General features: G+C 38.9%; 1 protein-coding gene across 2 annotated transcripts in view; it reads right to left on the bottom strand.

Annotated features, from left to right (window-relative positions):
• Positions 1 to 15,347, bottom strand: part of LAMA4 (laminin subunit alpha 4) — a 139,002-nt gene that overhangs the window by 37,102 nt on the left and 86,553 nt on the right. For both annotated transcript variants that reach the window (XM_045010233.1, XM_045010234.1), the window contains 7 exons: positions 14,629 to 14,745; positions 13,007 to 13,192; positions 11,382 to 11,521; positions 9,360 to 9,533; positions 8,036 to 8,178; positions 5,031 to 5,193; positions 2,839 to 2,972 (listed from right to left, as the gene is read on the bottom strand). In XM_045010233.1, the coding sequence (XP_044866168.1) occupies positions 2,839 to 2,972; positions 5,031 to 5,193; positions 8,036 to 8,178; positions 9,360 to 9,533; positions 11,382 to 11,521; positions 13,007 to 13,192; positions 14,629 to 14,745 (1,057 nt within the window). The remainder of the gene's footprint in view (positions 1 to 2,838; positions 2,973 to 5,030; positions 5,194 to 8,035; positions 8,179 to 9,359; positions 9,534 to 11,381; positions 11,522 to 13,006; positions 13,193 to 14,628; positions 14,746 to 15,347) is intronic.

Raw genomic sequence — 15,347 nt, forward strand, 5'->3', positions numbered from 1 at the left:
GACTGTTTATCATCTGATCCGGCCCTTACAATATACTCTTCAGTCCTCTGCTCCTGACTATAACCTGGAGATTCTCTATCATCAGACTCTCCCCTAAGAAAAGTCTGTGTCCGATCCACACGCTCCTCTGCAGCAGTCGGCTTTCCCCCATCTCCTAGTTTAAAAACTGCTCTACAACCTTCTTAATGTTTAGTGCCAGTAGTCTGGTTCCACTTTGGTTTAGGTGGAGCCCATCTCTCCTGTATAGGCTCCTCCCATCCCAGAAGTTTCCCCAGTTCCTAATGAACGTGAACCCCTCCTCTCTACACCATCGTCTCATCCACGCATTGAGACTCTGAAGCTCTGCCTGCCTACCTGGCACTGCGCGTGGAACTGGGAGCATTTCTGAGAATGCCACCATAGAGGTCCTGGATTTCAGTCTCTTCCTTAGCAGCCTAAATTTGGCTTCCAGGACATCTCTCCTACCCTTCCCTATGTCATTGGTACCTACATGTACCACAACCACCGGCTCCTCCCCAGCACTACACATAAGTCTGTCTAGATGCCTCGAGAGATCCGCAACCTTCACACCAGGCAGGCAAGTCGCCATATGGTTCTCCCGGTCATCACAGACCCAGCTATCTACGTTTCTAATAATCGAATCTCCCATTACTAACACCTGCCTTTCCCTAGAAGTTAGCTAATGTAATGCCAATATTTAAAAAGGGCTCTAGGGGTGATCCCGGCAATTACAGACTGGTAAGTCTAACGTCGGTACCGGGCAAATTAGTTGAAACAATAGTTAAGAATAAAATTGTCAGACACATAGAAAAACATAAACTGTTGAGCAATAGTCAACATGGTTTCTGTAAAGGGAAATTGTGTCTTACTAATCTATTAGAGTTCTTTGAAGGGGTCAACAAACATGTGGACAAGGGGGATCCGGTGGACATAGTGTACTTAGATTTCCAGAAAGCCTTTGACAAGGTCCCTCACCAAAGACTCTTACGTAAATTAAGCTGTCATGGGATAAAAGAGAAGGTCCTTTCATGGATTGAGAACTGGTTAAAGGACAGGGAACAAAGGGTAGGAATTAATGGTAAATTCTCAGAATGGAGAGGGGTAACTAGTGGTGTTCCCCAATGGTCAGTCCTAGGACTAATCCTATTCAATTTATTCATAAATGATCTGGAGAAAGGGGTAAACAGTGAGGTGGCAAAGTTTGCAGATGATACTAAACTGCTCAAGATAGTTAAGACCAAAGCAGATTGTGAAGAACTTCAAAAAGATCTCACAAAACTAAGTGATTGGGCAACAAAATGGCAAATGAAATTTAATGTGGATAAATGTAAAGTAATGCACATTGGAAAAAATAACCCCAACTATACATACAACATGATGGGGGCTAATTTAGCTACAATGAGTCAGGAAAAAGATCTTGGCGTCATCGTGGATAGTTCTCTGAAGATGTCCACGCAGTGTGCAGAGGCGGTCAAAAAAGCAAACAGGATGTTAGGAATCATTAAAAAGGGGATAGAGAATAAGACTGAGAATATATTATTGCCCTTATATAAATCCATGGTACGCCCACATCTCGAATACTGTGTACAGATGTGGTCTCCTCACCTCAAAAAAGATATTCTAGCACTAGAAAAAGTTCAGAAAAGGGCAACTAAAATGATTAGGGGTTTAGAGAGGGTTCCATACAAGGAAAGATTAAAGAGGCTAGGACTCTTCAGCTTGGAAAAGAGAAGACTAAGGGGTGATATGATAGAGGTATATAAAATCATGAGTGATGTTGAGAAAGCAGATAAGGAAAAGTTATTTACTTATTCCCATAATACAAGAACTAGGGGTCACCAAATGAAATTAATAGGCAGCAGGTTTAAAACAAATAAAAGGAAGTTCTTCTTCATGCAGCGCACAGTCAACTTGTGGAACTCCTTACCTGAGGAGGTTGTGAAGGTTAGGACTATAACAATGTTTAAAAGGGGACTCGATAAATTAATGGTGGCTAAGTCCATAAATGGCTATTAGCTAGGATGGGTAAGAATGGTGTCTCTAGCCTCTGTTCATCAGAGGATGGAGATGGATGGCAGGAGAGAGATCACTTGATCATTGCCTGTTAGGTTCACTCCCTCTGGGGCACCTGGCATTGGCCACTGTCGGTAGACAGATACTGGGCTAGATGGACCTTTGGTCTGACCTGGTATGGCCATTCTTATGTTCTTATGTTATGTTCTTATGTACTTTAACTGATGATGGATTGGGTCCTCAATTATGCAAGGAATGTACCTTCATACACTGTTATAGAGATATGGTGAATAGGGCTTTTCACTCAAAGTACCTTCTGTCTGTAAGAGAGATTTGGGGAAAAATCCTATATTCTAATTGCTCTCTTGAGATTTATTAAAACCTGCATTTATATCCAACAATACTAGAGTTTCTTCCTCTCTGATCATATAGATATACATCAAAATGCAACACAAAACTATAGTTCCTGACTACTGAATGAAGAAACTTCCCATAAATATTTATGGTAAATGAATTGTACAGTTTCCCTTTAAGTGGAATAGTTCAGGAGCATATGGCACTAATGGTTCTGTGTCAGCAGAGTGAATAAGCCATTTGGGACAATTTGTCGAGATGGAAAATAACAAAGAAAATGTACAATTGTAGGACAGATCATGCCAGTTGGTCTGAACCACAGTTTAAAGTAGTGAGGTTTATTCAGGAAAGGTCAAGTTAATATTATCCTGAGATTCTTCTCTAAAAGGAAGGAAATAAAGTAGCCATTCAGTTCTGCAAACATTGCGAGCTATCAAAGGACTTCATTCTGACAGTTGAATTTTTCTCTACCTGGCACAAGGTGGCGATGCGGTGGTGTTCATATTGTAGATGTGCTTGAAATTGTATAAACTGATTATATCATCATTCAGGGTGGCCAGTTCCAAGCAGCCAATGAAGCCAGGCAGGTTCAAACTGGGAGGGAGCTGTGCAGAGAAGGAAACACAGGCAAAAGAGTAAAGTCAGCACATGTATTTTATTCAGGGATGCCAAATTCATTTGTTCCTGAGATCAATTTTGTTTTGATGCTCTTAGCGTTAGGCTATGTATACACTACAGACCTTACAGCAGCACAGCTGTATGGTCTCCTGTGTAGCTATCTCTATGCTGGTGGGATAGTGCTCTCCTGCCGGCATAATTAAACCACCCCCAACGAACAGTGGTAGCTGTTGTCCTCACTGTCCACACTGGCACTGTCCACACCGGCGCTTTTGACAGTGAAACTTATGTCGGGGGGTGTTTTTTCACAACCTGACCGACAAAAGTTTTGTCAACAAAAGTGCTAGTGTAGACAAAACTTTAGAGACAAGATGGCTGAGGTATAATCTTTTATTGGACCAACATCTGTTGGTGAGAGAGACAAGCTTTCCAGCTTACACAGAGCTCTTCTTCAGGTCTGGGAAACCTACTCAGAGTGTCACAGCTAAATACAAGGTGGAACAAATTGTTTAGCATAAGTAGTTAACACATATTTCAAGGGACCATTCCAGGTAAAGGGGCCGGTTAACACCTCTCTGAAAGCAAGTGAGCCAGATATGGGAAGTGGTGTGTCCAAGCATGGGGACAGGCAGTTATGCTGTGTTCTACAAAGAAGTAATGAATAACTGCTGAAGAGAACAAATGCTTAGATAGGACTACTACAAACGAGAACTTCCACCATAATTTTTAAAGACAAGGGGCAAAAGAAGAAGGAGTTAGATTTTAGGGTAGACTGGATCTATGTGCTATGTGATACTATAATGATTTTATGACTAATCCTAGATCTATTTTAGTCAGATTACACAATTTATTATCCAAAGACCTGAAGAAGAGCTCTGTGTAACTTGAAAGCTTGTCTCTTTCACCAACATAAGTTGGTCCAATAAAAGATATTATATCACCCACTTTGTCTCTCTGATATCCAAAGAACAACATTTCATAACAATCTAAATGGAAATATCCCCCAATATTTTGTATTCATTTCATTTATGTCTCATTGTGGTTTAAAGGCCATTTCATACCACAAGAAAGGAAAAAAAGAGCATGTGAACTCTAGAAGATTCTCTCATATTCATAGAATTTATCTTTGCCAGTAGCTAAAGTTCAGCAGAGATTATTTTAAGTAACTCAACAATGATCACTGCAAATTGAATCTAAATTGCCTTGTTAGTGAAAAGAAAAAAATCAAGTGATGTAAAAATAAATGAAAGTAAAGTTGGCAGAATTAATGCAGCAGCCTTCCAATATTAAAAAAGCTCAATTACACTGTAGAATAGGCATAGCAGCAGCAAACGTTTCTTCAGCACATTATCTGCCTGTTACAACCAGCATTAATTGGCATATCAGTTGGCTTTTTCCACAGTCATATCAGGTCCTCATTAGGATTTAGTAATTCTGCTGAGCGATCTCTGGTGCATAGATTTACATCCTTGAATAGATATTTACTGATTAAAATCTTTATGAGTCTGGTGTTTAGAAAATGGTTTTTCCAACTAATTTTCACAGAAGTAGCAAACCATTTACGGAACATATTAGGAACATATGGATGTCTTCACCATGAATTCTATAGGGTGCCTACCTTGAGGCCACTATCGTATTTTAAATAGGCCATCAAAAAGCCGTCATACAGGGAAGTTTCTATGCCAAACTTGGCACCCAGTGTTGACAGAGTATAGCAGAAATCACACATTGTTCAGTTGGACTACTACGTGTCCATCTAGAACAAGAACTATGTATTTTTTTCTCTAATTACATGTCAAAAACATTTTACTGTAGCCAAGATCAATCTGATCAGCTTCTCACTGGAGGACATTCTATGTAGATTAGCCTTGGTCAGTGCTGCAGATTCCAGGGAACTTGTTGAAGAATCGTAATGTGGTATGTGATTTAATAAGGATGTTTCCAGTAACCAAACCTTTCCATTAATGACAAGTTTGTAAAGGAAGTCCCAGCATCGGTCTGATTTATTTAAGTTTCAATATATACAGAAGAGTTATTCAATCAACCTTAAAATTTGAAGGCACTCCACCAACATAGAAGACGGTATTTCTGGGCTCCAAATCCAAAAGGGAGTCAGCACCAGGGACCTCTCCTTTTTTGATGAATTTTTCTTCAGCTGTGCTGCTAGGGCTCGGCACAGTTAGAAATATTTTGCCATGCTTTCCCACCCTGTTGAAGGAATTTGGAGAAAAAGAGGGCTGCATAGTCATACCTTTAGCTTGATGGTTAGATATAAGAAACAGGACAAGATAATTTAAACAACGTTTTTTGGGTAGTTTAATGTAAGTATTTTCCCCACCAGGAAAGCATCAACCATCTACCCATCTGGTGTTCTAGCTGGGACCAAAGAGAGAAATTACAGAGATTGGAATGGATTCTCCTTCCACTTACTACTTGAGCCTGCCCTCTTGGAGTCAGTGGAATTTCTACTGACTGCAATAGAAGCAGGATTAGACTCTTAGGCTTGTGCCAATGAATAGCTCCCTTGAAGTTTCACTAGTGGAAAAATGGTGGAGAACAGATTCAGGCCCAATTGTTTTTTCTGGAGCTCTTGGGACAAATATTTGGGTCAGGTGTAGGATCAGGAAGAAATGGAGAAAAGACGTTAACTATAGAGGAGACATTTCTGTTTTCTAGCTTTTTTTCACCTTTCCTAAAAAAAAAGTGTGTGTGTGTGTATGTATGTATCTATATCTATAAGAGCTGTCGATTAATCTCAGTTAACACATACAATAAAAAAAATTAATCACGATTAATCGCACTGTTAAACAATAGAATACAAATTGAAATTTATTAAATATTTTTGGTTTTTCTACATTTTCAAATATATCTGTTTCAATTACAACACAGAATACAAAGTGTACAGTGCTCACTTTATATTTTTATTACAAATATTTGCACTGTAAAAATCATAAAAGACATAGTATTTTTCAGTTCACCTCATACAAGTACCGTAGTGCAATCTCTTTATCATGAAAATGCAACTTACAAATGTATTTTTTGTTACATAACTGCACTCAAAATAAAACAATGTAGAACTTTAGAGCCAAGTCCACTCAGTCCTACTTTTTGTTCAGCCAATCGCTAAGAGAAAAAAGTTTGTTTATGTTTATGGGAGATAATGCTGCCCACTTCTTACTTACAATGTCACCTGAAAGTGAAAACAGGCATTTGCATGGCACTGTTGTAGGTTGTGTTGCAAGATATTTAAGTGCCAGATGGGTGAAAGATTCATATGCCTCTTCATGCTTTGGCCATTGTTCCAGAGGACATGCTTCCATGCTGATGACGCTCATTAAAAAAAAATGCGTTAATTAAATTTGTGACTGAACTCCTTGGGGGAGAATTGTATGTCTCCTGCTCTGTTTTACCTGCATTTTTCCATATATTTAATGTTATAGCAGTCTTGGATGATGACCCTGCACATGTTGTTCATTTTAAGAACACTTTCACTGCAAATTTGACAAAATGCAAAGAAGATACCAATGTTAAATTTCTAAAGATAGCTACAGCACTCAACCTAAGGTTTAAGAATCTGAAGTGCCTTCCAAAATCTGAGAGGGATGAGGTGTGGAGCACGCTTTCAGAAGTCTTAAGAGAGCAACATTCTGATGCAGAAACCACAGAACCCAAACCACCAAAAAAGAAAATCAGCCTTCTGCTAGTGGCATCTGACGCAGATGATGAAAATGAATATGCGTCAGTCTGCACTGCTTTGGATTGTTATTGAGCAGAACCCATCATCAGCATGGACACATGTCTTCTGGAATGGTGGTTGTAGCATCAGGGGACATATGAATCTTTAGTGCATTTGGCATGTAAATATTTTGCGACGCTGGCTACAACAGTGCCATGAGAACACTTGTTCTCACTTTCAGGTGACATTGTAATAAAGAAGTGGGCAGCATTATCTCCCATAAATGTAAACAAACTTGTTTGTCTTAGCAATTGGCTGAACAAGAAGTAGGACTGAGTGGACTTGGAGGCCCTAAAATTTGACATTGTTTTATTTTTTGAATGCAGGTTGTTTTTGTACATAATTTTATATTTGTAAGTTCAGCTTTCATGATAAAGAGATTGCACTACAGAACTTGTATTAGGTAAATTGAAAAATACTATTTCTTTTGATTTTTTACAGTGCAAATATTTATAATAAAAATAAATATAAAGTGAGCACTGTACACTTTGTATTCTGTGTTGTAACTGAAATCAATATATTTGAAAATGTAGAAAAATATTTAAATAAATGGTATTCTATTATTGTTTAATAGCGCAATTAATCACACAATTATTTTTTTAATCGCTTGACAGCCCTAATATATATATTTCCAGACTGCCTTTTTGTCCAACCGAAGAAAGAAAGTCTTTTTAAAGTCACTGTTAGCCTGAGGTGAGCATTGTCTTTTTTCTCCTGCAATTGTTTAAAAAACTCTGCCCTGCCTTTACTGTGTTTAGAACATCAAATGTGACACATGCCATATAGGAGTGAAAATAATCAAAAAAGGGTTCTTAACTCATGATATTGTAGTTTTTCAAGGGATCCCTATTCCCATGGAATTCTGAACAAGATTGGCAGTGCTGGCTATCTCATCAGTTTGCTAAAGACCTAGCTAATCAGCCTTGTCATCATCCCATAAGATAATGTTAGGGCATGTCTTCACTAGCAACATTAAAGCACTGCTGCGGCAACGTTTTAATGTGTCTGTGTAGTCGTGGCACCAGCGCTGGAAGAGCTATAAAAAACTCACCTCCACGAGGGAAGTAGTTACCAGTGCTGGGAGTGCGGCTCCCAGTGCTGGTGCACTATCTACACTGCACTTTACAGCACCGAAACTTGCAGCACTCAGGGGTGTTTTTTCACACTCCTGAGTGAGAAAGTTGCAGTGCTGTAAAGTGGCAATGTAGACAAGGGCTTAGATAGTTAACTGGTGAGTTTTACTTGGTCACTTGTGAAATTCTCAAACCAAACTGATCACATAAGAAATAGAGCAGCTCCACATAAACACTTTACCTCTCAACTTTGACGATACTGAAGTAAGCAGGCCAAGAGCTGACTGGCTTGGAGTCCAGTGGTATCTCCACATCTCGACCTCCCAGATTATAAATATACACCAGGTTGTCATTCTTGATCGCAAGACCTATATAATCTTTTGCCTAAAACACCAATGAGTTGGGATGTCAGGATTACTTGATTCACTCGTAATCCAAAAAAGCTAATAAATGTTAGACAGTTTTAGACAAAAGGGAATATTTATGTACAGCTAATAAACTAAAGCACACCTTCCACTAATTATATTGTTTCAGTAGATGGTACTGCATGGGACAAAACTGTTCCAAAAAGTATGGTTTCAAATCCATTTTGGATGAAGTAATTGCCAGGTTAAATATTTCTAAGACATTTTCTGACTGAAATCTATCACATGCTCTTGCATGTGCCTATGGTTTACTAGGCAGTATCAATATAAGAAGTGGCAACAAAGGCTTGTCCAAGGGCATAGATATGATGTACATAATCAGATCTGCTCTCAGCAGGGAATTTCTTAATTTGCATGCACTGTACACAGAAATTCCTTTAAAAAAAAAAGATTAAAGAGAAAAGCCCTTGACTTCACCTTTCCAAACTAGCAGTTGGCCCAGATTGCACATAGTTTGTGTCTTTTTTGTTTTTCTTTAACAGTAAAAATTTAACACAGTTGCTTCACAACACTTTTTGATAACGAGAGTGCAAGCCCTTTCTAAGTGTTCAAAAGTAGAGATGAGGAGGGTATTCAGTAGCAGTAGCATACGCCACAGGCAAAGAAGCACTCTTATCTCTAAGACCTTTGAACTGCGAGACTTGAAATCTACATTGTCAGCAGTATTGTGTTGATTACCTGTGACCCACAAAAGCCTGGCAGACAGAAGTAATTGCTTCAGAGCAGTTCAATACCAGTTGAGTGTGGATGGCAAATGTAGTTTACAGCAAGTCTCTGTATCTCAGTACACCAGGCAATGCAATTTGCTACGTGGATAGAATATTTTATTGGAGAGAGGGAAAAATTGCAAGGATAGTTCACTGCATGTCACTAACCAATAGGGTGACCAGACAACAAATGTGAAAAATCGGGACGAAGGTTGGGGGTAATAGGAGCCTATATAAGAAAAAGATCCAAAAATTGGGACTGTCCCTATAAAATTGGGACATCTGGTAACCGTACTGACCAGCATCAGTAAAATATTACTGTGGAAATCCCTGATGGTAGGAAATAGAGAAATGTTGCTGAAAAATCCACATACTTATTTTCACTTCTGTCTTTTTTTTTTTCAGAATAAAATTAATTAGATTATTCTCTTACGTTTTTGTTTCCAAGGTACAGAACAAATCTATTTGGAGATGCTGCCAGCTGTGGGTGGTCTTTCTGAAGTTTCATATACAAGCTCATGGAGGTAAAAGCCTTTAAGTCATCTAGGCTCGTCTTTGGATTAACTTCTACAGCTGATCGGCCTTCAAACTTCATAGAGACTTGAACCTGAAGTGGCAAACATACGAAGTTAGAGATGTTCTGTTCTGAGACTCTGCTATGGGGAAATTTGCAAACATACTCCCTCAACGGCTTCCTTGACTAATAGTGACAAGCATGGAATTAGCATTGATTGTATGTTCTTAACAACTGTAAAAAGATAAAGGGAAACATATTAATGAAATGGTGTCAGTTTTGTCCTTACTTTCTTTGAAGCCCCTATTCAACAATACACATAATTAACTTTAACTGGGCTTCAATGGGACTTAAGCAAATGCTTCAGTGTCTTGTTGAATCAGGGCTATAATATTATTCTATACACAACAAACTTCTTGCATATTTTAAAAAATTCTTTCCCAATCATTTATTTCTTTGCTTCAGAACTAGACCTAATTCTCCTCTCACTTTCTCTGGTTTAAATCAGGAGTTACCCCACTGAAGTCAATGGAGTTATACTAGTGTAAATGTGGTATAAATGAGAGGTAAGTCAGGCCAAGAGCATTCATTTTAAGATATCTTTAAACATATTTAAAGCAATGTTTTTACATTTTGAAGAACTGTATGTTTTAAAACTAAAACATATTTAAGGAAAAAGTCAAATATTGTAGTTCCTGACTGAGGGAAGCAGCCCACTTCTAGTACCATATTTATGGTGGGTTGCACTTACTTCTTTGAGTCCCCCCGGTGTCTGGGTACAGTACTGTCATCTTCTTCAACTCCCTGCACCCCCTGCAGGCTATGAGTCAGACTCTGTGGGTTTTTTGTGGCTTGGTCCTGTGGCCAGGTCACACAGTTCAAACCCCTTTCTGGGGTACAACAAACTCAGATAGAAGTTCCTTGCCCTTCAGGGCCAATGATAAATCAAATGGTTTCTTATCCTTCTGAGGCTTAATTCCTTCTCCAGAATTAAACCAACAGGGTTCCTCGTGCGCACGTTTCCTTGATTGTGGTCAGAAATGGGCCCTGGCCTGGCCTGGTTCCTTTGGCTGTGGCCTAGGGAGAGTCCCTCCTCACTTCACTGCCAGGAATTGCTTTGCTAGCAGGCAGCTCCTTTTTTGGAGCAGTGCCTTGATTGGCTCCCTTTTAACTGCTGGAGGACCAGATCTCAATGGTTCCCCAAATGGCTGGTCCTGGTCTAATGGCTGGTCTAATACTCGCTGCTCTTTTCCAGTTAGAGAACTGTTTCCTGGGGTAGGGTGAAGCAGAGCAGTGATGCTTCCAGCAAGGTGTCACAAAAACCTGGTACACCATTACAGCCAGAATATTCCAACACTATACAGATGCATTCTTATACTGACTTCTCAGAATTCATCCAAATGCAACTGAACATATCATTTTCATTTTCAGCAACTGTTGTTATAAAGTGTTTGCCAGAAAAATCTTTACACTTTTGCTGTTGCAATTAATGTCACCACGGTGTTAGTATAGAATAGATTTTCTTACGTGAAAAAGGCCTTTTTTAACAACAAGAAATATTGTGAACTCACAATGATTGTTACTGAAAAGATCACAGTTGCTGCTGCTTGTAATTAATGTTAGCAATTGAATAATAAACTAATAGTAAAACCCATTTTAGCTTTAAATGATTCTGCTGCAGTGACCACCATTATCAAATTGGCTAATTAACATTACCATCATATTTATGATATTCTGCCATGAATACCATGTTAATTATTTGCCTGTATCAACTGTAAAGATTTTAATTGCTACTAGTGTACTGTGCTCATCCAGTTGTTAGAGAGAGATAACATAACATCAAGGTTCAGACCTGGAATCTAGCCCAGGGAAATGGAGTTGTTAGTAAGATGCATTTGATCATTATCACTCGTAACTGAATGTCTGATCCAAGTGTTTTACCTTGCTTGCTACACTCCTAGTCTGAGCAATTAGCTCCCTGATCCGTTGAATGCTGGCAGAAATGTTGTTTGCTGGCAACTTTTGGTCTACTGTACGCAGTTTATCCAGGAGCTGAGGGATGACCTCTGTCAGATTCTTCACTGCAATTAGAAAGGAAACTAAAAGCCCAATTCCTCTCTGCATAACACTGTTTTTGTACCAGTGGAATTCAATTTGCATTCCCTTCCCTGTCACTAGTATTTGTTTGCATCACCCACCTGTTGCTTCCTCTCTTAAGCAAAGGTCCTGATACTGCAAACTGCTCCATGTGAGTGGACCTCTGCACCTGTACAGAGCCCCATTCACTTCACCATTGCTCTGTGTAGGTGCAGGTATCTGCCTGTATGCAACAGCATGCAAGATCAGTGCTGAGTACTATAAGATTTTTTAGCGCCTCCAGGTGCTACTCCAATATGAATAACAGCAGCTTTGCACTCATGTAACACCTTCTTTTGGAACATCTCAAAGTGCTTTACAAGCATCAATGGATTTAACCTCACAACATACCTGTGAGTTAGATGAGTACTATGCCCATTTCCCAGATAGGAAAACTGAAACAGAGCGAGAAAGGCCCAGATCCTCAAAGGTATTGAGGCACCTAGCTTCCATTGATTTCAATAGGAGTTAGGCACCTAAATACCTTTGATGATCTGGGCCTAAGTGATTTGCCCAGAATCCCACAGGAAGTCTGTGAAAAAACTCCTGGGCAGAGCCAGTCAAAGTATCTGCTGGCAACTGACACAGAAGCATCTGCAGTAGACACAGTTGGACACCAATGACGTCATCAGACTGCTTTCTGGAGTTTTACTCTGGATATTCTCTGTGCTAATTGGCTGTTTCTTCTATCTCCCTTCCCCTCCAGCCTCTTGACCTCAGCCTCACTCCATCTGCTCTCCCTCTTTCCTTTTCCTTGTCCCTTTTACCTCCCTCTCTTTTATGGTCCCTCTTTATTTCTTCTTCTGTCTTTCTGTTTAGTTGATCCCTTCCCTTCCTAACAGCCTGCTACAAACCCTCCCAAAACTAGGAAACTAACATGATACTTACAATCCATCCCATTGATCACTCTGTATGTATGTTATATCCCTTTCCCCATCCTTTGTCTTGCTTATTTATTTAGACTGTAATCTCTTCAGGGCAGGGACCATTCTTCTCTATGGCTATAGTGCCTAGCACAATGGGGCCCTGTTTGTGGTTGATCTCTATTACAATTGCTACAATAACAATAAACCACCACCACTATTGTCACCACCAAAATAATAATTGGTAACATGTATGTAACAAGCGGTAAAATTTTCAAAAGGGCCTAAGTTCCATTTTCAAAAGTGATTTAGGCCTTTGGGAGCCTAACACCCTGTTGACTTTCAATGAGTCTCAAAAAAAATTGGGTCATTTTTCAAGCACGTGTTATCCAGTAGTTAGAGCAAATAGTAATATAATATGCTGTGAGGTGACAGGGAAAGCAACTCATACCATATTCAGTGGTGACACTTGTCAATCTACATTTACAGTATAGTGCTTGCAATGAATACCTGCTATAGTAACACCAAGTAACACTGGGTCTCAGTGCCATGTTACAGTTAGTATACCTGCATCCCCAGCTGAGTCCACAGCACTGTCATAAGCAACTGCATCATGTTTAAAGTTCTGAAGGTTCTGGGACCAGTTCTTCAGACTCTTGGCCATTGGGGTAGTAGTCTGGGTTACTGCCATGGTAGTATTGACAGCCTCTTGAGTAATGAGTTTAGACTGGTCCAAACGCTGTCTAATATCACCTGTAATATGAATAGAGAACAAGCAGTAATAAATACTATTAAAGTAGCCTACTTCTGACTAATGCATCAGAAAATGAAAATAAGATTAATGAGAGTTTAAATTCAACAGTGCTGGAGCTTTCCTCACACAGAGGTAAAAAAACCCCCTTATTTTATTATTTTTTCAAATTACACAGAGAATTTGAAAACCTTCCCTTGTTTGTTGTTATATTAATGATTAAGATGTATCAACTGCCCTTGGCTGATTGTTAGACTGTTACTTTTTAAACTTTTCAGTGAGCTTGATTTGTAATGGCTAGTATATCCAAGGCCCTGGGACTAGAATGGATTAAAAACATATTTTATTTTCTGTGACATTGTCAAAGAATATGAAATTTTTTGTTGAATTTTTTTGGTGAACATTTTCAGGTTATTGTAGAAAAACAAAAACTGAAAAGTTTTTGACCACTGACATTCTCTTTCAGTTTTTTTAAAACAAGAACCCTGAAAATATCAACTAAACCACAATTTTCACACGACAACATTCTTTTAGTCAAAAAGCCATTTTTCACTGAAAAACGTTTTGATGAAAAATTGTTGCCCAGCTCCACTTGGGACATACATGGCCCTCAGGAAATGGTAAAGAACAGCTGGAAATGCTTAATGGATGCTCATGACCTCTATTTATTTCAAGAATTAAGGGAACACCTAGCTAATCATAAATTGCCAGTGGCAGCCCACCGAAGTATTCAATCTGCCAAATACAATATCCACTTGAATTAAATTTTGATTATTAGTGCAATAGGTCTACAAATTTATGGAGTATCCAGTCTGTAATAAAGTCAAGAATAACATGATGGACGGCAGCCTTCAGTAAACTGGAGGCCAAGACAAGTCAATGCAGCTTCAGATGATAGGATACGTTATCTCATCATGCTATGGAAAGCACGATAGAATGAGCTGTTGCATTGTCATTGCTACTGGGGAAGGTCTTCACATTATTTTCTTTAAAAATAATGAACAAAAGAGAAAGAACTAAAATGTGTCACCCTGTAACTTTTATATTATATCATCATAATTGCAATTTGGGGAGACAAAAAGTCAGCTTTGCCATGTGAACAGTTTCTGGCTTTGCCTAAATGACTCATGTGACAAGACTTTGATGACTAATGAGATGTCATTCGGAGTAGTTATGTGTATATTATGTGCCCTGTGGCTAAGAAAGTGCACATCAGAGAGACAGTGTGTTTTAATGCAGGTTATCTTCATTTTCTGCCTTCATCGGGAAGTTCCACGAATCTTTCCTACATTTTGAATGGGTTAAAGGCAGACTTGTTTGTGAAATCTTATTTTTAAAGATTTAGCCAAATGCTGCTTGAGCTAACCAGAGTGGGGATCTTTACTATAAATGTCACAGTCAGATAGTAAAGATAAAGTCGACGTATTTATCTTACAACCTTGCTCTATCGATTGAATTTGTTTCCTGGCTTTCATCAAGCGGCTTTTCAGAGCATCCTTTCTGGCAATTGTCCCAGCAATACGGCGACTAGTGTCCGCAACAGTCAAATCATTACCTGTGAGGACAGAACAGAAGAAACAATTGAACTCTATGATTTCAAAGAGCACTTAAAAATCTTGTCTTTAGTGTTACTATGCTGCACAAATATACTGCTGTGCATTTAACAAACACTAGTTACTGTAGTGTTTACCCTGACTAACTTTAATATTATGCATTCTAGTGATGTTGGCTTCAGGTGATCTAAATTGCTAAGCAATCTTCCAGCTGATGCTCAACATTCTCCTGGAAGAGTCTTCTCGGGAGAATCTGGAAGCTGCTTCCCTATCTTAATTAAAGATCAACTCTCAAAAAGAGCTTTGATAGCCAGTAACTACTTGGGACAGGTGCTAATATATTACAGTCACAAGGAGAGTTGTTATGGAAAGCACAAGGACTTTAAAAATAAAAACATTAATTTCCATTGTTTTTATAGAAGTTCCATTATTTTCAATGAAGAAAATGCCAGAATCTTTTAAATCTTATCTTATTCCTAACTAGATTTGTAGGGCCCAAAACTGCATTCACTTATGCATGTGAGTAAATGAATGTGTTGACCTCCGTGAGACTAGTCAGATGAGTGAAGTTACTCAAATGCATAAATGTTTGCAGGATCAGACC

The sequence above is a fragment of the Mauremys mutica genome, chromosome 3, assembly GCF_020497125.1.
Source record: "Mauremys mutica isolate MM-2020 ecotype Southern chromosome 3, ASM2049712v1, whole genome shotgun sequence".
Taxonomy (NCBI): Eukaryota; Metazoa; Chordata; order Testudines; family Geoemydidae; genus Mauremys; species Mauremys mutica.